The 26016-nt window shown below is 43.5% G+C and overlaps 1 protein-coding gene across 4 annotated transcripts in view; it reads right to left on the reverse strand.

Moving 5' to 3' along the window:
• Window positions 1-26016, reverse strand: part of FAM131B (family with sequence similarity 131 member B) — a 117945-nt gene that overhangs the window by 60468 nt on the left and 31461 nt on the right. For 2 of the 4 annotated variants that reach the window (XM_083149873.1, XM_083149872.1), the window contains exon 1: window positions 13398-14101. The exons of the other annotated variants lie outside the window; for them this stretch is intronic. In XM_083149873.1, coding sequence (XP_083005999.1) covers window positions 13398-13425 — 28 coding nt within the window. In that variant the 5' untranslated portion in view covers window positions 13426-14101. Of the gene's footprint in view, window positions 1-13397; window positions 14102-26016 lie in introns of those variants that run through there. 4 annotated transcript variants of the gene reach the window in all.

The following is a 26016-nucleotide window of genomic DNA, read 5'->3' on the forward strand; positions in this document are numbered from 1 at the left end:
GTGTGTATATTGTACTATGTCTGAGTGTTATTATGTAGCAGTGTGTATATTGTGCTGTGACCTGAGTGTTATTATGTAGCAGTGTGTATTGTACCATCTGAGTGTTATTATGTAGCAGTGTGTATTGTACCATCTGAGTGTTATTATGTAGTAGTGTGTATATTGTACTATGTCTGAGTGTTATTATGTAGCAGTGTGTATATTGTACTATGTCTGAGTGTTATTATGTAGCAGTGTGTATTGTACCATCTGAGTGTTATTATGTAGCAGTGTGTATATTGTACTATGTCTGAGTGTTATTATGTAGCAGTGTGTATATTGTACTATGTCTGAGTGTTATTATGTAGCAGTGTGTATTGTACTATGTCTGAGTGTTATTATGTAGCAGTGTGTATACTGTACTATGTCTGAGTGTTATTATGTAGCAGTGTGTATATTGTACTATGTCTGAGTGTTATTATGTAGCAGTGTGTATTGTACCATCTGAGTGTTATTATGTAGCAGTGTGTATATTGTACTATGTCTGAGTGTTATTATGTAGCAGTGTGTATATTGTACTATGTCTGAGTGTTATTATGTAGCAGTGTGTATTGTACTATGTCTGAGTGTTATTATGTAGCAGTGTGTATACTGTACTATGTCTGAGTGTTATTATGTAGCAGTGTGTATTGTACTATGTCTGAGTGTTATTATGTAGCAGTGTGTATATTGTACTATGTCTGAGTGTTATTATGTAGCAGTGTGTGTATTGTGCTGTGACCTGAGTGTTATTATGTAGCAGTGTGTATATTGTGCTGTGATCTGAGTGTTATTATGTAGCAGTGTGTATATTGTGCTGTGATCTGAGTGTTATTATGTAGCAGTGTGTATATTGCACTATGTCTGAGTGTTATTATGTAGCAGTGTGTATATTGTACCATATCTCAATGTTATTATGGAGCAGTGTGTATATTGTACTGTGACCGGAGTGTTATTATGTAGCAGTGTGTATATTGTACCATATCTCAATGTTATTATGGAGCAGTGTGTATATTGTGAGTCAGTCACATACCTCCCAACATGACCCTCTCCAGGAGGACACATTGCTCTGTTTCTGGACTTCCCTCATAATGTATGATTGCCATCACCTGTTTCACACATGGTATTAATTGATTAGAAAGGTGCTTCAACACAGGTGCTGGCAATCATTAATTAAGGGAGAAGTTCAGAACCAGAGCAATGTGTCCCTCCTGTTATACACACACTCACACACTTTGAGTGACAGATGTAGCCAAATATATAAGAGATGTCTGAGTGTTATTATGTAGCAGTGTGTATATTGTACCATGTCTGAGTGTTATTATGTAGCAGTGTGTATATTGTACTATGTCTGAGTGTTATTATGTAGCAGTGTGTATTGTACCATGTCTGAGTGTTATTATGTAGCAGTGTGTATATTGTACTGGAATGGGATCATTCGTCAGACTGCATTTAGGTCTACAGTCATTAGGTCGACCCCACTAGGTCGACTGGCAGGAAGGCCGACCTGACTTAAGGTCGACATGGGCCAAGGTCGACATGACTTAAGGTCGAATTTGCATAAAGGTCGACATGAGGAAGGTCGACTGGTCATAAGGTCGACATGGGTTTTTCACTGTTTTTATATCCGAATGTCGACACAGTCGACATGGACACAGTTGGCAATGAGAATCGGACCCTCGCATCGCTCGCTTCGCTCGCAATGCTTCGGGCACGGTGCCTCGCTGCGCTCGGCACACTATTTTATTCTCCCACCACGCCCTAGTGGATGGTAGGGCATGAAATACCGCCTGTCGGCACATGTCGGCTCAAAAAACAGTGAAAAACCCATGTCGACCTTATGACCAGTCGACCTTCCTCATGTCGACCTTTATGCAAATTCGACCTTAAGTCATGTCGACCTTGGCCCATGTCGACCTTAAGTCAGGTCGACCTTCCTGCCAGTCGACCTAGTGGGGTCGACCTAATGACTGTAGACCTAAATGCAGTCTGACGAATGACCGCATCCCATTGTACTATGTCTGAGTGTTATTATGTAGCAGTGTGTATATTGTACTATGTCTGAGTGTTATTATGTAGCAGTGTGTATATTGTACTGTGACCTGAGTGTTATTATGTAGCAGTGTGTATATTGTACTATGTCTGAGTGTTATTATGTAGCAGTGTGTGTATTGTACTATGTCTGAGTGTTATTATGTAGCAGTGTGTATATTGTACTGTGACCGGAGTGTTATTATGTAGCAGTGTGTATATTGTACCGTCTGAGTGTTATTATGTAGCAGTGTGTATATTGTTCTATGTCTGAGTGTTATTATGTAGCAGTGTGTGTATTGTTCTATGTCTGAGTGTTATTATGTAGCAGTGTGTATATTGTACTATGTCTGAGTGTTATTATGTAGCAGTGTGTATATTGTACCATGTCTGAGTGTTATTATGTAGCAGTGTGTATATTGTACCATGTCTGAGTGTTATTATATAGCAGTGTGTATATTGTGCTGTGATCTGAGTGTTATTATGTAGCAGTGTGTATATTGTACCATGTCTGAGTGTTATTATATAGCAGTGTGTATATTGTGCTGTGATCTGAGTGTTATTATGTAGCAGTGTGTATATTGTACCATGTCTGAGTGTTATTATGTAGCAGTGTGTATATTGTACTATGTCTTAGTGTTATTATGCAGCAGTGTGTATATTGTACCATGTCTGAGTGTTATTATGTAGCAGTGTGTATATTGTACCATGTCTGAGTGTTATTATATAGCAGTGTGTATATTGTGCTGTGATCTGAGTGTTATTATGTAGCAGTGTGTATATTGTACTATGTCTTAGTGTTATTATGTAGCAGTGTGTATATTGTACCATGTCTGAGTGTTATTATATAGCAGTGTGTATATTGTGCTGTGATCTGAGTGTTATTATGTAGCAGTGTGTATATTGTACTGTGACCTGAGTGTTATTATGTAGCAGTGTGTATATTGTGCTGTGACCTGAGTGTTATTATGTAGCAGTGTGTATATTGTGCTGTGATCTGAGTGTTAATATGTAGCAGTGTGTATATTGTACTGTGACCGGAGTGTTATTATGTAGCAGTGTGTATATTGTACCATATCTCAATGTTATTATGGAGCAGTGTGTATATTGTGAGTCAGTCACATACCTCCCAACATGACCCTCTCCAGGAGGACACATTGCTCTGTTTCTGGACTTCCCTCATAATGTATGATTGCCATCACCTGTTTCACACATGGTATTAATTGATTAGAAAGGTGCTTCAACACAGGTGCTGGCAATCATTAATTAAGGGAGAAGTTCAGAACCAGAGCAAGGTGTCCCTCCTGTTATACACACACTCACACACTTTGAGTGACAGATGTAGCCAAATATATAAGAGATGTCTGAGTGTTATTATGTAGCAGTGTGTATTGTACCATGTCTGAGTGTTATTATGTAGCAGTGTGTATATTGTACTATGTCTGAGTGTTATTATGTAGCAGTGTGTGTATTGTACTGTGACCTGAGTGTTATTATGTAGCAGTGTGTATATTGTACTATGTCTGAGTGTTATTATGTAGCAGTGTGTATATTGTACCATCTGAGTGTTATTATGTAGCAGTGTGTATATTGTACTATGTCTGAGTGTTATTATGGAGCAGTGTGTATATTGTACTATGTCTGAGTGTTATTATGTAGCAGTGTGTATATTGTACTATGTCTGAGTGTTATTATGTAGCAGTCTGTATATTGTACTATGTCTGAGTGTTATTATGTAGCAGTGTGTATATTGTACTGTGACCTGAGTGTTATTATGTAGCAGTCTGTATATTGTACCATGTCTGAGTGTTATTATGTAGCAGTGTGTATTGTGCTCTGTCTGAGTGTTATTATGTAGCAGTGTGTATTGTACTATGTCTGAGTGTTATTATGTAGCAGTGTGTATATTGTACTATGTCTGAGTGTTATTATGTAGCAGTGTGTATATTGTGCTGTGACCGAAGTGTTATTATGTAGCAGTGTGTATATTGTACCATGTCTGAGTGTTATTATGTAGCAGTGTGTGTATTGTGCTATGTCTGAGTGTTATTATGTAGCAGTGTGTATTGTACTATGTCTGAGTGTTATTATGTAGCAGTGTGTATTGTACTATGTCTGAGTGTTATTATGTAGCAGTGTGTATTGTACTATGTCTGAGTGTTATTATGTAGCAGTGTGTATTGTACTATGTCTGAGTGTTATTATGTAGCAGTGTGTATTGTACTATGTCTGAGTGTTATTATGTAGCAGTGTGTATTGTACCATGTCTGAGTGTTATTATGTAGCAGTGTGTGTATTGTACCATGTCTAAATGTTATTATGTAGCAGTGTGTATATTGTACTATGTCTGAGTGTTATTATGTAGCAGTGTGTGTATTGTATTATGTCTGAGTGTTATTATGTAGCAGTGTGTATATTGTGCTGTGACCGAAGTGTTATTATGTAGCAGTGTGTATATTGTACCATGTCTGAGTGTTATTATGTAGCAGTGTGTGTATTGTGCTATGTCTGAGTGTTATTATGTAGCAGTGTGTATTGTACTATGTCTGAGTGTTATTATGTAGCAGTGTGTATTGTACCATGTCTGAGTGTTATTATGTAGCAGTGTGTGTATTGTACCATGTCTGAGTGTTATTATGTAGCAGTGTGTATATTGTACTATGTCTGAGTGTTATTATGTAGCACTATATGGTGAGGACTGGCGCTTCGTACTGTATGCCCAAAATGCTCTATTGTTGTGCTTAATTGTACAATTTATTGTATACCAGGATACATACAGAGACAAAATAAAAAATCAATTATCCATACAATATGTCTCACGTGTGTATGTGGTTCAGGCAGCGTGTAGGGGAAAGTTTGCCAATTCCCAATGTGAGACACAGAAAAAAGAAAGTTATATGCACGCGCTAGAAAAAATGTATATGAAAAATAAAAAATAAATGTATTATACACAGATTTGCACTGGCCATTGACACCTAGAGGGGAAATTTACTAAAGGAAATTTGTAAAAAATAGGTGTATTGTATTTAGAAATACAGTTATTTTTGACATTTACTATCGCGAATATACGGCAATTCATATTCGTATTGATAGCACATCAATATGAATACGAATTGCCATATGTTCGGGATAGTAAATGTCAAAAATAACTGTATTTCTGGATACAAATACACCTATTTTTTACAAATTTCCTTTAGTAAATTTCCCCCCTAATGTTTAAAATAACAATTATAAAAACATGTATTGCACATTATTTACTATTAAAAAACCTGGCTATGAGTTCCTTGGTAAATCTCCTAGGGCCTTATTTTGGTTCATTCTTTCTGACAAAATCCTTCTTAGATGGACAAAACCATGTGCACTGCAGGGGGGGCAGATGTAACATGTGCAGAGAGAATTAGATTTGGGTGAGTAATTTTGTTTCTGTGCAGGGAAAATACTGACTGCTTTATTTTTACACTGCAATATAGATCTCACTTTGAAGTAAAACCCCACCCAAATCTAATTCTCTCTGCACAAGTAACACCTGCCCCACCTGCAGTGCACATGGTTTTGCCCATCTAAGAAGGATTTTGTCAGAAAGAATGAACCAAAATAAGGCCCTTAATGAGGTAGTTTGTATCCCAAAGTTTTTGTTGGTTGGTGTTGTGTCAGCAGCTTTTATGACACTTAGGACAGAGGAGAAGCAATTCTGAATGTCCACTGTCTGGCCAGACAATTTAAAAAAACAAAAAGATGAAGAAGAAAAAACATATGTATAAAATAGTACACAAGATGAGGATCCCAAATAAGCTCGATTTCCACCTGCTACTGGATGCAGTGGCGAGTAAAAAAGTTTTTGTACCGGTACTTGCTTTTAGGCAGGCAGGTGTGGGATCATGTTTGGAGCTCCAAGAAAGGAGGGTGAGAGGAGCCTGTGGCTGTATGACGCGTTTCTCCGCCTCCTAGCAGGTATCAGCGGCTTCATCAGATATCTTTCTTATTATGTAGCAGTGTGTCTATTGTACTATGTCTGAGTGTTATTAAGTAGCAGTGTGTATATTGTACTATGTCTGAGTGTTATTATGTAGCAGTGTGTATATTGTACTATGTCTGAGTGTTATTATGTAGCAGTGTGTATATTGTACCATGTCTGAGTGTTATTAAGTAGCAGTGTGTATATTGTACTATGTCTGAGTGTTATTATGTAGCAGTGTGTATATTGTACTATGTCTGAGTGTTATTATGTAGCAGTGTGTATATTGTACTATGTCTGAGTGTTATTATGTAGCAGTGTGTATATTGTACTGTGACCTGAGTGTTATTATGTAGCAGTGTGTATTGTACTATGTCTGAGTGTTATTATGTAGCAGTGTGTATTGTACTATGTCTGAGTGTTATTATGTAGCAGTGTGTATTGTACTATGTCTGAGTGTTATTATGTAGCAGTGTGTATATTGTACCGTCTGAGTGTTATTATGTAGCAGTGTGTATTTTACTATGTCTGAGTGTTATTATGGAGCAGTGTGTATATTGTACTATGTCTGAGTGTTATTATGGAGCAGTGTGTATATTGTACTATGTCTGAGTGTTATTATGTAGCAGTGTGTATATTGTGCTGTGACCGAAGTGTTATTATGTAGCAGTGTGTATATTGTACTATGTCTGAGTGTTATTATGTAGCAGTGTGTGTATTGTACCATGTCTGAGTGTTATTATGTAGCAGTGTGTATATTGTACTATGTCTGAGTGTTATTATGTAGCAGTGTGTGTATTGTACCATGTCTGAGTGTTATTATGTAGCAGTGTGTGTATTGTACTATGTCTAAGTGTTATTATGTAGCAGTGTGTATTGTATTATGTCTGAGTGTTATTATGTAGCAGTGTGTAATATACTGTGACCTGAGTGTTATTATGTAGCAGTGTGTATATTGTACTATGTCTGAGTGTTATTATGGAGCAGTGTGTATATTGTACTATGTCTGAGTGTTATTATGGAGCAGTGTGTATATTGTACTATGTCTGAGTGTTATAATGTAGCAGTGTGTATATTGTACTATGTCTGAGTGTTATTATGTAGCAGTGTGTATATTGTACTATGAGTGTTATTATGTAGCAGTGTGTATATTGTACTATGTCTGAGTGTTATTATGTAGCAGTGTGTGTATTGTACTATGTCTGAGTGTTATTATGTAGCAGTGTGTATATTGTACTATGTCTGAGTGTTATTATGTAGCAGTGTGTATATTGTACTATGTCTGAGTGTTATTATGTAGCAGTGTGTATATTGTGCTGTGACCGAAGTGTTATTATGTAGCAATGGGTATATTGTACCATGCCTGAGTGTTATTATGTAGCAGTGTGTGTATTGTACTATGTCTGAATGTTATTATGTAGTAGTGTATATTGTACTATGTCTAAATGTTATTATGTAGCAGTGTGTATATTGTACTATGTCTGAGTGTTATTATGTAGCACTATATGGTGAGGACTGGCGCTTCGTACTGTATGCCCAAAATGCTCTATTGTTGTGCTTAATTGTACAATTTATTGTATACCAGGATACATACGGAGACAAAATAAAAAATCAATTATCCACACAATATGTCTCACGTGTGTATGTGGTTCAGGCAGCGTGTAGGGGAAAGTTTGCCAATTCCCAATGTGAGACACAGAAAAAAGAAAGATATATGCACGCGCTAGAAAAAATGTATATGGAAAATAAAAAATAAATGTATTATACACAGATTTGCACTGGCCATTGACACCTAGAGGGGAAATTTACTAAAGGAAATTTGTAAAAAATAGGTGTATTTGTATTTAGAAATACAGTTATTTTTGACATTTACTATCCCGAAAATACGGCAATTCATATTCGTATTGATAGCACATCAATATGAATTTGAATTGCCATATGTTCGGGATAGTAAATGTCAAAAATAACTGTATTTCTGGATACAAATATACCTATTTTTTACAAATTTCCTTTAGTAAATTTCCCCCTAGCTAATGTTTAAAATAACAATTATAAAAACATGTATTGCACATTATTTACTATTAAAAAACCTGGCTATGGGTTCCTTGGTAAATCTCCTAATGAGGTAATTTGTATCCCAAAGTTTTTGTTGGTTGGTGTTGTGTCAGCAGCTTTTATGACACTCAGGACAGATGAGAAGCAATTCTGAATGTCCACTGTCTGGCCAGACAATTTAAAAAACAAAAAGATGAAAAAAAAAACCATATGTATAAAATAGTACACAAGATGAGGATCCCAAATAAGCTCGATTTCCACCTGCTACTGGATGCAGTGGCGAGTAAAAAAGTTTTTGTACCGGTACTTGCTTATAGGCAGGCAGGTGTGGGATCATGTTTGGAGCTCCAAGAAAGGAGGGTGAGAGGAGCCTATGGCTGTATGACGCGTTTCTCCGCCTCCTAGCAGGTATCAGCAGCTTCATCAGATATCTTTCTTATTATGTAGCAGTGTGTGTATTGTACTATGTCTGAGTGTTATTAAGTAGCAGTGTGTATATTGTACTATGTCTGAGTGTTATTATGTAGCAGTGTGTATATTGTACTATGTCTGAGTGTTATTATGTAGCAGTGTGTATATTGTACCATGTCTGAGTGTTATTAAGTAGCAGTGTGTATATTGTACTATGTCTGAGTGTTATTATGTAGCAGTGTGTATATTGTACTATGTCTGAGTGTTATTATGTAGCAGTGTGTATATTGTACCATGTCTGAGTGTTATTATGTAGCAGTGTGTGTATTGTACTATGTCTGAGTGTTATTATGTAGCAGTGTGTATATTGTACTGTGACCTGAGTGTTATTATGTAGCAGTGTGTATTGTACTATGTCTGAGTGTTATTATGTAGCAGTGTGTATACTGTACTATGTCTGAGTGTTATTATGTAGCAGTGTGTATATTGTACTGTGATCTGAGTGTTATTATGTAGCAGTGTGTATTGTACCATCTGAGTGTTATTATATAGCAGTGTGTATATTGTACTATGTCTGAGTGTTATTATGTAGCAGTGTGTATATTGTACTATGTCTGAGTGTTATTATGTAGCAGTGTGTATATTGTACTGTGATCTGAGTGTTATTATGTAGCAGTGTGTATTGTACTATCTGAGTGTTATTATGTAGCAGTGTGTATATTGTACTATATCTGAGTGTTATTATGTAGCAGTGTGTATATTGTACTGTGACCGGAGTGTTATTATGTAGCAGTGTGTATATTGTACTATGTCTGAGTGTTATTATGTAGCAGTGTGTATATTTTACTGTGATCTGAGTGTTATTATGTAGCAGTGTGTATATTGTACTATGAGTGTTATTATGTAGCAGTGTGTATATTGTACCATCTGAGTGTTATTATGTAGCAGTGTGTATATTGTACTATGGCCCTTATTCACATTGGCGCGTACGCATGCGAATTCGCACGTTTCACCCTGCTACCCCCATTGCGCATGTGCAGCTAACGCACTGCGCATGTGCAATCTAATAAAAAAGTACTCGCAAGCAAACTTTCGCGTAGATTTCTCCGTGCGAACGAGTGCATAGGTAGTAGGCGTGCAGTGGGCGTTAGCATGGGCGCGACCATTATAATGAGCAAAAGTGGGCGTACACAAGGGCGTACACATGGGCGTTCACTATGAGTGGTGGGTGTGCTTTCGCATGAGTGCAAGAGGGATTGTTCCCCTCAAACGCAAAACTTTTCGCCAGCTCAAAGCAGGTTTTTAGTTTCGCACACCTTGCTCCTTGTAATGTGCTCATTCGTACGGAGCAAACACACGCACGAAATGGATAAATCAATGGGTAAATCAATGGCACCTGCACACTATTGACACCAATACATGGTTGATTTCATGAGACAATTACCTCAGCAATCAAGTGTTAGCAGATACAAACTTCTTCTGTTGCTAAAGTTATTTTGACCAAACCAATGCGCTAAAACCAAACAAATCCCACCCTTATAAATTTGCCTTATGTAACATACCACCACTTTTGGGGAGTAAAGCATGTTCGTTAGCAGACTGAGGCGAGTGTGCGTACGAAAATGTGTGGGTGCGAGCGACCAGTTACACGTACGCGCAATGATAGTCCACCCCCCTTTTTTAGTATGGTTGCGTGCGAATGATTTCGCAAGCACTGTAGGCGTGCCTTCGCCCGATGCGTGCGTGTGGTTTTTTTCGTAAGAGTGCTTGCGAATGTGCATGCGAGCACATGAACCTGAATGAGGGCCTATGTCTGAGTGTTATTATGTAGCAGTGTGTATATTGTACTATGTCTGAGTGTTATTATGTAGCAGTGTGTGTATTGTACCGCCTGAGTGTTATTATGTAGCAGTGTGTATATTGTACTATGTCTGAGTGTTATTATGTAGCAGTGTGTATTGTACCATGTCTGAGTGTTATTATGTAGCAGTGTGTATATTGTACTGTGACCTGAGTGTTATTATGTAGCAGTGTGTATTGTACTATGTCTGAGTGTTATTATGTAGCAGTGTGTATATTGTACTATGTCTGAGTGTTATTATGTAGCAGTGTGTATACTTTACTATGTCTGAGTGTTATTATGTAGCAGTGTATATTGTACTATGAGTGTTATTATGTAGCAGTGTGTATATTGTACTATGTCTGAGTGTTATTATGTAGCAGTGTGTATATTGTACTATGTCTGAGTGTTATTATGTAGCAGTGTGTATTGTACCATGTCTGAGTGTTATTATGTAGCAGTGTGTATATTGTACTATGTCTGAGTGTTATTATGTAGCAGTGTGTATTGTATGTACCATGTCTGAGTGTTATTATGTAGCAGTGTGTATATTGTACTATGTCTGAGTGTTATTATGTAGCAGTGTGTATTGTACCATGTCTGATTGTTATTATGTAGCAGTGTGTATATTGTACCATGTCTGAGTGTTGTTATGTAGCAGTGTGTATATTGTACCATGTCTGAGTGTTGTTATGTAGCAGTGTGTATATTGTACCATGTCTGAGTGTTATCATGTTGCAGTGTATATATGTGTTGTGTTGTGGTGCTATGACACTATGCAGTATGTATAGTGTGTTGTGGTGTTAACAGCATGCAGTGTGTATAGTGTGTTGTGGTGTTAACAGCATGCAGTGTGTATAGTTTGCAGCATGCAGTGTGTATCGTGTTCAGCATGTAGTGTGTATAGTGTGTTGTGGTGCTATGACACTAAGCATGCAGTGTGTGTGTAGTGTGAAGCATGCAGTGTGTGTAGTGTGTTTAGTGTGTTGTGGTGCTCTCAGCATGCAGTGTGTATAGTGTGTTGTGGTGCTATGACACTTAGGGCCGCATTTATCAAGTAATATTTGCGGCTAAATCCCAGAAAACACCCGTTTTCGGGGGTTAACCGCAAATATTAAGTATACCCCAAATGTATTAAAGGGGGACCGCAGCAGGGATCTCTGATCCCTGCTGCGATCCTCCCTGCACCGCCGCCGGCCGCATCCCCATAGGTTTCTATGAGGGATGCGAAGCTGCCCGATGTATCAACATCCGGCAGCCCGGCTTCGCACCCCTGGGCTATCGCCATTCTGGGATGGCGATAGCCCATTGTAGCCTATGGCTACACATTGCACTTCCCGAGCGGCAGTGCGGTCAGCGGGGTCGTGGGGGGTCAGCGCATTACCGTGCATGCACAGACCCCCCGGCTTCCGGGTCAGGGCTTCGCAGGGCCCTTATAATGATACATCCCGGCGGTATAGCTCTACACCACAATGCGATGGCCGGCGATGTAATCGAGCCGGCATCGCTCTATATTGATATATGCGCCCCTAAGCATGCAGTGTGTATAGTGTGCAGCATGCGGTGTGTATAGTGTGTTGTGGTGCTCTCAGCATGCAGTGTGTATAGTGTGTTGTGGTGCTATGACACTAAGCATGCAGTGTGTGTAATGTGCAGCATGCAGTGTGTATAGTGTGTTGTGGTGCTCTCAGCATGCAGTGTGTATAGTGTGTTGTGGTGCTATGACACTAAGCATGCAGTGTGTATAGTGTGCAGCATGCAGTGTGTATAGTGTATTGTGGTGCTATGACACTAAGCATGCAGTGTTTGTAGTGTGCAGCATGCAGTGTGTATAGTGTGTATAATGTGTTGTGGTGCTCTCAGCATGTAGTGTGTATAGTGTGTTGTGGTACTCTTAGCATGCAGTGTGTGTAGTGTGCAGCATGCAGTGTGTGTAGTCTGCATAATGCAGTGTGTATACCGTGTTGTGGTGCTGTCAGCATGCAGTGTGTGTAGTGTGCAGCATGCAGTGTGTGTATAGTGTGTTTTGGTGCTCTCAGCATGCAGTTTGTATAGTGTGTAGCATGCAGTGTGTATAATGTGTTGTGGTGTTCTCAGCATGCAGTGTGTGTAGTGTGCAGCATGCAGTGTGTGTAGTGTGCAGCATGCAGTGTGTATACCGTGTTGTGGTGCTCTCAGCATGCAGTGTGTATAGTGTGTAGCATGCAGTGTGTATAGTGTGTTGTGGTGTTCTCAGCATGCAGTGTATGTAGTGTGCAACATGCAGTGTGTGTAGTGTGCAGCATGCAGTGTGTATACTGTGTTGTGGTGCTCTCAGCATGCAGTGTGTGTAGTGTACAGCATGCAGTGTGTGTAGTGTGCAGCATGCAGTGTGTATACTGTGTTGTGGTGCTCTCAGCATGCAGTGTGTATAGTGTGTAGCATGCAGTGTGTATAATGTGTTGTGGTGTTCTCAGCATGCAGTGTGTAGCATGCAGCGTGCGTAGTGTGCAGCATGCAGTGTGTGTAGTGTGCAGCATGCAGTGTGTATACTGTGTTGTGGTGCTCTCAGCATGCAGTGTGTATAGTGTGTAGCATGCAGTGTGTATAGTGTATTGTGGTGTTCTCAGCATGCAGTGTATGTAGTGTGCAGCATGCAGTGTGTGTAGTGTGCAGCATGCAGTGTGTATACTGTGTTGTGGTGCTCTCAGCATGCAGTGTGTGTAGTGTACAGCATGCAGTGTGTGTAGTGTGCAGCATGCAGTGTGTATACTGTGTTGTGGTGCTCTCAGCATGCAGTGTGTATAGTGTGTAGCATGCAGTGTGTATAATGTGTTGTGGTGTTCTCAGCATGCAGTGTGTAGCATGCAGCGTGTGTAGTGTGCAGCATGCAGTGTGTGTAGTGTGCAGCATGCAGTGTGTATACTGTGTTGTGGTGCTCTCAGCATGCAGTGTGTATAGTGTGTAGCATGCAGTGTGTATAGTGTATTGTGGTGTTCTCAGCATGCAGTGTATGTAGTGTGCAGCATGCAGTGTGTGTAGTGTGCAGCATGCAGTGTGTATACTGTGTTGTGGTGCTCTCAGCATGCAGTGTGTGCTCAGTCTTACCTGTGCTGTGAGATCCAATGCAGCCCATGTTGGAGGAGTGAGTGGGATAGACGCTGGGATATTGGGGTCCACAGACAGGGGGTAGATGGACAGGGGTACAGGCTCGGAGAAGGTAGAGGGTAGGAGGAAGGGGGGAGAGGAAAGGAGAAGGGATAGAGAAGGGGAAGAGAAGGAAAAAAGAGGGAAGAGGAAAGAGGGGGGGATGTATGGAATAGGTTCCCCGTCACTGGGGTCTCGGAGCTGGGAGCCGGGGGATCATACTGGGATATCTCCGGACGTGACGAGCCGACGCAGCCCTCTCTCCTGTCTCGCTCTCTCTCTCTCTATCTCCTCCCCTCTCTCTCTCCCTCTCTCTCTCTTTCTCTCTCCCTCTCTCTCTCAGGGATGCTGAGGGACCAGCAGCCCAGGGCGGGGGAGGAGGGATGAGACTCACAAACAGAAGGAGTGAGGATTGGATGAGGGGGAGGAAACAGCTGGGAGATGGGAGCTGTCACATCCACAGGGGTGGAAGTCTCTCCAGCATGCTGTCAGTATCGGAGGAGTCCCTAGCTGTCTCCTGTATGTCTCTATGACCCTGTGAGGTGGTCCCAGTGTCTCCCTCTGTCTGTATCTGCTGCAGCCTGTCACCTGGATGTCTGTCTCTTGGCTCTGTATGGGGATCTCTAGTGCAACCTGTGCATCTCTCCCACCCAGCGCTGTCTCCCTGGGTCCTTATGCTTCAGCCAGCATCAATCACTACCACAGCCATGGAGAGAGAGGGGGAGAGGGGAATAGAGCGCAGACTACGGGGGTCTATTTTTTGCATAATGCTTACAGGATATTCCCCAGAACAGACATTTTCCTGGATACTCACAAATATTTAAGAGCAAATTTACTATTGAACATGGGATGTTGCCCATAGCAACCAATCAGATTCCACCTTCTAGAGGATGATAGATAGAATCTGATTGGTTGCTGGGGGCAACATCCCATCTTAGTACATTTAAGTTTGGCCTCGATAGAATAACACCATTACCAGATAGTATTACCATGTAGCACTCCCTGAAATAGTAACAATCTCCCTGACTCCCCGCAGAGTGCAGAAATCTCCCCGACTCCCCGCAGAGTGCAGAAATCTCCCTGTCTCCCCACAGAGTGCAGAAATCTCCCTGACTCCCCGCACAGTGCAGCAATCTCCCTGACTCCCTGCAGAGTGCAGAAATCTCCCCGACTCCCCGCAGAGTGCAGAAATCTCCCCGTCTCCCCGCAGAGTGCAGAAATCTCCCTGACTCCCCGCACAGTGCAGAAATCTCCCTGACTCCCCGCAGAGTGCAGCAATCTCCCTGACTCCCCGCACAGTGCAGAAATCTCCCTGACTCCCCGCAGAGTGCAGCAATCTCCCTGACTCCCCGCAGAGTGCAGAAATCTCCCTGACTCCCCGCAGAGTGCAGAAATCTCCCTGACTCCCCGTAGAGAGTGCAGCAATCTCCCTGACTCCTCGTAGAGAGTGCAGCAATCTCCCTGACTCCCCGCAGAGTGCAGAAATCTCCCTGACTCCCCACAGAGTGCAGCAATCTCCCTGACTCCCCGTAGAGTGCAGCAATCTCCCCGACTCCCCGCAGAGTGCAGAAATCTCCCCGACTCCCCGCAGAGTGCAGAAATCTCCCCGACTCCCCGCAGAGTGCATACATGTCCCTGACTCCCCGTAGAGAGTGCAGCAATCTCCCTGACTCCTCGTAGAGAGTGCAGCAATCTCCCTGACTCCTCGTAGAGTGCAGAAATCTCCCTGACTCCCCGCAGAGTGCAGAAATCTCCCTGACTCCCCGCAGAGTGCAGAAATCTCCCTGACTCCCCGCAGAGTGCAGAAATCTCCCTGACTCCCCGCAGAGTGCAGAAATCTCCCTGACTCCCCGCAGAGTGCAGCAATTTCCCTGGCTCCCCGCAGAGTGCAGCAATTTCCCTGACTCCCCGCAGAGTGCAGCAATCTCCCTGACTCCCCGCAGAGTGCAGCAATCTCCCTGACTCCCCGCAGAGTGCAGCAATCTCCCTGACTCCCGGCAGAGTGCAGAAATCTCGCTGACTCCCCGCAGAGTGCAGAAATCTCTCTGACTCCCCGCAGAGTGCTGACTCCCCGCAGAGTGCAGCAATCTCCCTGACTCCCCGCAGAGTGCAGCAATCTCCCTGACTCCCCGCAGAGTGCAGCAATCTCCCTGACTCCCAGCAGAGTGCAGCAATCTCCCCGACTCCCCGCAGACTGCAGCACTCTCCCCGACGCCCCGCAGAGTGCAGATATCTCCCCGACTCCCCGCAGAGTGAAGAAATCTCCCCGACTCCCCGCAGAGTGCAGACATGTCCCTGACTCCCCGCAGAGTGCAGAAATCTCCCTGACAACACCTTCCCACATAGTATTACTTCACCACTCCCACATAGTATTACTACACCCCACCCACATCGTATTACTTCACCACGCCCACATAGTATTACTACACCCACCCACACAGTATTATTACACCCACCCGCACAGTATTACTACACACACCCACATTGTATTACCACATACATCCACATAGTATTACTAACACCCACCCACATAGTATTAATTCACCACACCCACAGAGTGGGCCTTATTCTGGTTGGAGCGGCCGGGCCGTACGCGTACGTCCCTGGTTTTTTTATGATCTGCGCATGCGTACATTCGCTAATGCGCAGGCGCGACCACTCACCAACGCTTACGGACGGGTCTCTACGTGCGAAAAAACCTGTACGCGAGTGTACGGGTATTGGGGGCGGCATAGGGGCGTGAAGAGGGGAGCGGCCGAAATAATGAGGGAAAATGGGCGTAAATATGGGCGTACACGGGGGTGTGCACCAAAAATGAGCGGTGCTACTACCGCACGATCGACTAAGGCACCGTTCATTTCGGACACAAAACAGGCGGCCGCCAACCGCCATCTCAAACCACCCCTACAGATACCGCATGCCAGCGTGCGCCTGAGTTTGCTAATTAACGCTGATTCCTACTCAAACACATACACCTGAATGTAATAAGCAATGCTGCAGTCTATTAAGTCCAAACCATGATTTCACTACCTGCAAGCCACACACAGCACTCAAACACATTGGAAGCTTATCTTTCTATACTTCTCCACATTTAAAGGTTTGTTTAATTTAAGGTAAGAATCTTTTTAAGACCTGCTTATATATGCTAAGGTAGGTATTTGCTTAACAGTTAGACACATTCACTACGTGCTTTCATAGACTTTACACAGTAGCACACTCAATCTACACAAGTCGACATGTGTCAACGTGTTCACTCTAATACAAACATATGTTTTGTATTTAGGATACAATAACATAAACCACATCTAACACCTACAAAGGATGTTTCAGCAATGTTTTAAGCCCATGACCACTATTTTGCACATTAATTAATTCAATCAATTAATTAATTTTCATAATTATAGTTGAAAGGCAAAATTTGCAGGTCCATATATGTGAAGGGTATGCCAGCGTACACGGACGTACGCTCACTCTCACGAGCGGTGACATAAGCTGAGTTTTCTATTGAAAACAATAGGGACCCGTCCGTGCAAGCTGGCGTACGCTCAGATAGCCGCAAGAAGTCGGTGGGAAGACGGACGAGAGACGTCCGTAAACGGCGGCGTACGCTCAGTTGTACGCCAGTTGACGGAGTGTAAGGGCTGGCCCGTCCGTGTACGTTGGCGTACGCTCATTTGTACGCCACTCCCCTTCTACGTTGTTTATGCCCGTACGTATGCGGCTGAGTTGTGGGTGGACTTAACCCCAACGGCCGCGTGCGGCTAGCGTACGTTAATAGCGAACGTACGCACGTTTGGCCGCTCCAACCAGAATAAGGCCCAGTATAACTAAACACACACACTAACATAGTATTACTACACCACACCCACATAGTATTACTACACACACCCACATAGTATTACTACACACACCCACATAGTATTAATACACCGCACCCACATAGTATTGTTACATAGACCCACGTAGTATTCATTCAACACACCCAGAGAGTATAACTACACACACTAACATAGTATTACTACACCACACCCACATAGTATTACTACACCCCCACCAACATACAGTAGTATTAATACACCCCGCCCACATAGTATTACTACACTTGCCCACATAATATTACAGTACTACACAGCACCCACATAATATTACTACATCTCCCATCCACATAGTATTACTACACTCTGCCCATATATTATTACTACAACCCAATCAAATTACACATACCTCCCAACCGTCCCGATAATCGTGGGAACGTCCTGGTTCCCGCTTCCCTCCCGCCACCGGCAGTGTCCCGCGGCAGGGGACACAGTTAGGAGTCCCCTGGTTAGTTGCTGGTGAGCGGAAAATAGACGTTGTGCTTCTATCCCCTGCATCCAGAGGGGCTGGTGGCTTGGCTAGAGGCTCTGTGAGCCTCAGGGCCATGCCCCACAGCGTAAAGCGGGGGCGTGGCCTCGCGGCACAGTGCAATTATAGACCACGCCCCTCCCGTGGCAAGCCACGCCCCCTAATTGCGGGCGCGCGCCTTCAACGAGCGCACCTGTCCCTCCTCGCTGAAAGTAGAAGTTGGGAGGTATGTATTACCACACAGCACCCACATGATATTACTACACCCCACTCACAAAGTATTACTACACAGCACCCACATAGTATTACCACACAGCACCCACATAGTATTACCACACAGCACCCACATGATATTACTACACCCCACTCACAAAGTATTACTACACAGCACCCACATGATATTACTACACCCCACTCACAAAGTATTACTACACAGCACCCACATGATATTACTACACCCCACTCACAAAGTATTACTACACAGCACCCACATAGTATTACTACATAGCACCCACATAGTATTAGTATACGGCAACCACATAGTATTACTGCACCCCACCCACATAGTATTACTACACAGCACCCACATGATATTACTAGTACACCCCCCTCACAAAGTATTACTACACAGCACCCACATACACAGCACCCACATACACAGCACCCACATAGTATTACTACATGGCAACCACATTGGGGGAAATTTACTAATATGATTTCGTAGAAAAAAATTGTATTCTCCTAGGAAAATACAAATTTTTTGGGTGTATTCGTATTTTTTGCATTTACTATGCCAAAAATACAAATATTCCTATTCATATTGATGGGACATTCGTATTTGTATTTACAAATACGAATGTCTGCACCGTCGATAGAATACGACAGGAATCACCATTCAAAAGAATGGAGGCTCCTGATTTACTAAGCAGCCGTACTGATAATACGGCTGCTAATTAGTGTAAAACTGCCACGAATATACGGCAGGAAAATACACTTTATTTCCCTGTGTATTTGGCAGAAGCCTGCACGGATCAGTCAGATCCGTGCAGGCTTTAGTGATTAAGAAATTGTAAAATAAATAAATAAAAAACGGCGTGGGGTCCCCCCCCACAGCTGTAACCAGCACCAGGCTGAAAGAGCCGGGGCCGGTAATTAAAAATCAGGAAACCCGACAAATAGGGGTTCCCCGATTTTTAACAACCAGCCCCAGGCTCCAGGTCCGGGGCTGGTTCTCAAAATACGGGGGACAAAATGAGTAGGGGTCCCCCGTATTTTAAGAACCAGGCCCAGGCCAAACCAGCCAGCAGGGTAATGCCACAGCCGGGGGGAGACTTTTTATACAAGTCCCCCCGGCCAAAGCATTAACCCCCTGACCGGTCAGCCTGGCCAGGGGCCCTGGGGGAGTGGGGACCCCCCCAATAAAGGGGTCTCCCCCTCAAGGACTTACCTGACCAGGCTGAAGCCTGGTGCTGTCCCCGGTGGCCCTGTGCGGTGGCCACCGGGCTGATTGAGTGTAAAAAAATTGATTTAAAAACTATTGTTTTAAACTGTGGAACTATGACTCCCAGCAAACCTCCTCCGCAAGCTGGGACTTGGAGAACCACAAGTCCCAGCCTGCGGGGCATTAAAGGGCCCGCTGGCACTTGTAGTTCCACAGTAAAAAAAATAGTGAAATAAATACACACTGACACACAATAAAACTTTAATAAATCCAAAGCCCATACATGCTGATACTTACCTATCTTGAGCCCGTAGGTAGGGCCCTGGGTCTTGGTCCGGTGCCTTGTCCTGCTCCATGTCGCCGGTCAGCTCCATGTCGGCGGCGTCTGTGTCGGCGGCGTCCATCCGGGTCCGAAGAAATCCATGGGGGACCTGTGGAAGGAAATCCTACTCACCCAGGTCCTCCATGGAAGATCTGAAGTCTTGATCCGCCGTAGTCCTGGTGTTCTTCCAGCCTCTTCAAGCTGCCGGCGACTCCATCGGCTCCCCGCATCAGACTGAGAGGCGCGGAGATCCTTCATCCTCCGCGCCTCTCATCAGAATGATTCTATTGGCCGCTTAGCGCGGCTTTTGATTGGCCGTTAATACGAATTAATACGACATCGGAGGGTTACAAAGCAGTCGTATTTGACTGCTTTGTAAATCCCCCTCCGGAATACGACTTGGCATACGACGTATGCAGTCATAGCCATTCGTATTAAGAATACGAATTCAACTTTTTGCATTCGTATTCTTAGTAAATTCCCCAAATAGTATTACTACACCGCTCCCACATAGTATTGCTACATGACAACCACACAGTATTACTACACATTCAACCACATAGTATTACTACACATCCAACCACATAGTATTACTACACCAGCCCACATAATAGTATTACTACATCCTACCCACATAGTTTTACTACACCCCACCCACATAGTATTACTACACCCGTGCCCACATAGTATTTAATACACACACCCACAAAGTATTACTACACACACCCACATAGTATTACTGCACCCCACACACAAAGTATTACTACCCTGCACCCACATGGTATAACTACACCCCACCCACATGATATGAATACACCCCGCCCACATAGTATTACTACAACCAGCCCACATAGTATTACTGCACCCCACCCACATAGTAATACTACATGCCACACACAAAGTATTACTACTCTGCACCCACATGGTATAACTACCACCCCACGCACATGGTATCAATACACCCCACCCACATAGTATTACCACACCCCACCCACATGATATGAATACACCCCGCCCACATAGTATTACTACAACCAGCCCACATAGTATTACTGCACCCCACCCACATAGTAATACTACATGCCACACACAAAGTATTACTACTCTGCACCCACATGGTATAACTACACCCCACGCACATGGTATCAATACACCCCACCCACATAGTATTACTACACCGCTCCCACATAGTATTGTTACATGACAACCACACAGTATTACTACACATCCAACCACATAGTATTACTACACCAGCCCACATAATAGTATTACTACATCCTACCCACATAGTATTACTACACCCCACCCACATAGTATTACTACATCCTACCCACATAGTATTACTACACCCCACCCACATAGTATTACTACACCCGTGCCCACATAGTATTTAATACACACACCCACAAAGTATTACTACACACACCCACATAGTATTACTGCACCCCACACACAAAGTATTACTACCCTGCACCCACATGGTATAACTACACCCCACCCACATGGTATGAATACACCCCGCCCACATAGTATTACTACAACCAGCCCACATAGTATTACTGCACCCCACCCACATAGTAATACTACATGCCACACACAAAGTATTACTACTCTGCACCCACATGGTATAACTACCACCCCACGCACATGGTATCAGTACACCCCACCCACATAGTATTACTACACCCCGCCCACAAATTATTACTACACTGCACCCACATGGTATTACTACACCCCACCCACATGGTATTACTACACCCCACCCACATGGTATTAATACACCCCACCCACCAAATTATGAATTTGGCTCAATCCGTGTGGCATTATGTGAATTTTGGCTCAATCCATATGGCATCTTATGAATTTGTCTCAATCCGTGTGGCATTATGTGAATTTTGGCTCAATCCATTTGGCATTATGTGAATTTTGGCTCAATCCGTGTGTCATTATGTGAATTTTGACACAATCCATGTGGCATTGTTTGAATTTTGGTTCATTCCATTTGGCATCATGTGTAAGGGGCAAGTATAATGGGGTCAAGCTTTTTGTTGCATAATGTGTAGAAGTTGTATATGGTGTTGTACAAGGTACCCCCTGTTGAGTGGCCACACCCCCTTTTCCAGCGCGCGCACAACTACATCCTTCACTTTTGTCACCATGGTGGGCCTGCGTACTTTAAATGCCAGGGCCTATTTTTAATCCCATTGCCACCCTCTCTCTGCCGCTCTCTTAGCATGTACACTGGCACCACTAACACTGCCCCTCCCCCACCTAAACCTTCTTTTATCATGGTGCCCCCCCTGTCATTTTATCCTGGATCCGCCCCTGGATAGCGGAGAGGAAGGGGAGGAGAATAGAAGAGAAGTACATATATAGGAGAGAAGAAGTGGATGAATCTAGGGTAGTAGAAGAACAGACATAAGGGAGAAGAAGGGGCAGTCACTAAGGGAGGAGAAGAAAAGAAATAGGGGTGAGGAAAAAGGGGAAGAGAAGAACAGTCATATGTTAGAGGAGAAAAGGGGAGGAAACTACAGAAAAAACAATAGACATAATGGAGAGGAAGTGGCAAACACTAAGGGAGGAGAATAGCAGACATAGGAGAGAGGAGAGGAAACTGGTGTGGTATGGGACTCCGACAGTCGGGATCCCGACAGTCATTATCCCGACGTTGGGATCCCGACTGCCCAGAGTCAGACAGCATGGCGAGTGCAAAAAAGCCCCTTGCGGGCTCGCTGCGCTCGCCACGCGAGCCACTTATTCTATTCTCCCTCTATGGGGGTCATGGACCCCCACGAGGGAAAATAGCGGGTGGCCGTCGGTCACCCGGCTGCCGGCGTTTTGACAGTCGGGATGCCGACGTCGGGTAAATGACTGTCGGGATCCCGACTGTCGGGAACCCATCCGGCACCCGAGGAAACTGGAGAAAGGAAAAAGAAGAACAGACATAAGGGAGAGGAAGGGTGGAGACTAGAAGAACAGATATAGTAGATAGGAGAGGATGGTGCAGAGACTGGAGGAGAAGCACATTTATCGTGTACAGCAAAGAAAGGTGTTGGGAAGAATAAGCAGAGTCTCATCTGGGAGTAGAGAAGAGACATAATCACAGCAGCTCTTTGGTGGCAGTGTGAAGCACAGCTCAGCAATGCTGGTCCCAATGATGGCAGCCATGCCTGGATCTGAGAGGAAGTTTCCCCTTGGTACATTTGTCGGTGTGTCTCAGCTCCAATGATCTGTTGCTCATGTCACTGCCTCGCTTTGCACAAACTTACTGCTGGCAACAACAAAAAAGACAATAGACTTCCAAAAGTGATAGATGCATTTGGTAGATAGATCTTACCATACTTATGGTGGCACTCTGCACATTGCCTGTAATCCAGCTTGGGAGCCTGCAGAGCACTGATGATCCTGACAGCATACTGCTTTTTCTCACATACAGTTGTCTGCCCTGGATCAATTCTCAGGCGATATAATTGGCGCGCACTGCAACCCACAGTACATCAGTACCAGTACTACACCTTGTTGGTGGCCCTGGACACAGGTAATAAAATGTTAATTAAGCCTTTGAATAACTAAATAACTATTTGCTATGAAATACCCAAGCAATTATATAAGACTCATAGAATTACGCTAGTGAGGTCTTTTGTGAATAACTGTCACCCATTGTACAACACATTCACCAGTACTTAGGATGCTACCAGGTCTTATACTCAGAACAGTAGGGGCTTATACAAGGTCATCACTCGGTAATAGCTGGAATGGAAGGATAATAAAATAAACTTACAGGAGGTGGGACAGAGGTCTCCTTACTGGACAGGGATCCCATGGCCACCAATGGGGTAATGGCATTAAAAAAAAACTAGTAGCAGATTAGGGCTTCTTAGCACAGGGCAGAGCCATGTAGAAATTTACCCAAGCAGGATCTGCAGCCGAAACAATCACTGGCAACTATAGAGCAGAGCTGGCTGCCTTTTTACATGAGAAGGGGCAAATCAAACAAGAGCCAGACAGACAAGACCCCATTTACACTATTAGATGCAGCTGGAAAGCTGTACATACTGCAAGCAACCCAGCTGCAAGGTAACAGCTGAGACAAGGATTCACCAGGGCTGCCCAGAGTCCCAGTTACCTGCTGTAGCACCTACCAGAACTGAACCCCTAAGCTGCTGTCATGGCATATGTCTGGTTGCCTAATAACATCCAAGAACCATGAGTTGCTGTGGCAGCTTATAACAGAGATACATATGTGTTTAATCGACTATGTTTAAATCAAAATAACTTAGTTTTCTTCCTAATGAATAAGCAATATATTTATCATAAACCGCACCCACAACTACCAGGGGGTATGGAGAATGGCTTTCATCTAGGGCCTGGTGATTTCTTTATAAGGTGACCCCTCCCCTATTTTGTGTGTGTGTGTGTTCTGACTTCTTATGGAACTCCAGGCCTGGACTGGCCAGTTTGGTTGCCAATATGGTAAGGGGCACCATGACATTGTGTCCTCCTGCTATATTATTGACTGCCCTGCTGATTCAGCATGTTTCTGGTTATTGGAGAATAGGGGGAACCTTGCACAGTTTCATTCTCCAATTTAACATTATCTGCCCAAAATGAGAGGTCCGGGGATGGTTACGGTTTTGTCGGAGAGCTTCGCGCAATATTTTTTCAAACAGTCAATTATTTCCTTGTTATCAGTTAATCGTAGGGATCTGTGCGGTGCTTCTGTTTGGGCGGGTTTGCTGTCATTTTGTAACCTCTATTAGCTGTCAGCTTTGAACGTAAGATCAAAACCCCGGCATTTACAGCAGCAGAATGACAAACACCAATGTCTGGTTTCAAGTGAAGCGGAATCCCGACGGATGATAAACAGTTTCTTTTTAGACATCAAAATAACATTGTTGTCCATTGGCGACTATCTGTTTTGGTTTAGAACCATAACTGACGGCAAGCTATACTGTCTGCAGCTCTAGTCCTTTCTGGTACTGCCTCATGCCTCAGAGGGCCGTATTCAATGAGAATATTCACGGCGTGCAGCGAATCCTGTATAGGATTCGCTGCACAGTCGCCACTGCCCGCCGTGTTCCGGAGCCTCGCTGTCCCCCCTATTCACGCCGCAGGGAGCCTGAGGATGGTGGCAGGCAGGGAGATGGAAGTCTCCCTGCCTGCCCCAGAACGTATGTGGGGGGAGGTGGGCTTCCCGGGACCCAGGCTGCCCCCCGGGAGAGCCAGCAGGGGACCAGGTATTCACTGCACCCGATCGTGCATATGTAATGATCGGGTGCAGTGAATATATGAATATCTAATGAGCGGATCTCTGCTCCCGGCCCCCTGCTGGCTGCTCTGTGTAAAAAAAAAATATATATTTTTAAATTAAATATATTCTCATGTGCTATAAGCACATGAATACAAATAGCATGCCCCTTCTCAAAATAAAATTCCCGATTTTTTTACAACAAATGTAAAACAACAACAACTTTATTTTAAAAGTTCACTTTCCACTTCACCATGAAAAGATGGCGATTTTCTACACGGCGACACGCGGCGAAAATCACTTAGAAAGACGGCGAGAAGTGCACGTTGAATAGGGTGATTCGCTTTCTGACCCAAAAAAATCACCTTCCAATGCGAAAATAGCACAAATTCGCTGTGAAACAGGGCGAATTATCCTCATTGAATACTGCCCAGAGTATATCTCAGCCTCTCAGAACTATTGCTATACCCCATGTGAGTTTCTGCTATGTAACTGGCATTCTGATCAGTCAGTCTCCCCAAGAAGTCTGTCTTCTTGTTCCCTACCAGGCATTGAATGGCTGTAACCTGTGGACTCCTGACCATGTCCATCTTGTTTTGTAGTCCCATAGACTACGGGCCTCCAGATTAGTAGTGATACATTGAGGTTGATCAGTCCAAGATCCTTTAAAATCCCTGTGAGCATGATAGTAAATTCTTGCCATACAGTATATAGATCTTTATGAGAAAACCTATCAAGCAATGGATCCAGTACAATTTCTGGTGGGAAGTCAGGAAGCAGCTCAGATGCAACATCTGTCCACCTGCATGGATACTCTCCAGTGTTCTTTACCAATCAATCATCTCCATCTCCACCAGGTCCTTCTGATTCCTTTATGTCTCCAAGAAAGACATGTGAACAGCGTCGACTGGGGAATTTTATAAATATATAAAGTAAATATGCTAGTAAATGCATTATATTGTATCAGATTATTAAAAGCAATGCACTTAGAAAAAAAAAAAAAACTTATATTTGAAGTGCACAGTCTGGAACCTGATTCCTAGAGGATGAGGTGGGCCTCTCCGCTAGTGGAGCCCACCGAAGGTTTCTCCTGTACCCCTTTGGGCCAGTCCAACCCTGTGAATTATTTTATAGAGATCAAAAGACATATTGTGCAATTCAGTTTGAGTATAAGAATTTGGAAATATTCCCACCAATATAATGAATGTGGTATACATAACCTTTC

The sequence above is a fragment of the Crinia signifera genome, chromosome 6 (genome assembly GCF_055691185.1).
Source record: "Crinia signifera chromosome 6, ASM5569118v1, whole genome shotgun sequence".
Classification (NCBI taxonomy): Eukaryota; Metazoa; Chordata; class Amphibia; order Anura; family Myobatrachidae; genus Crinia; species Crinia signifera.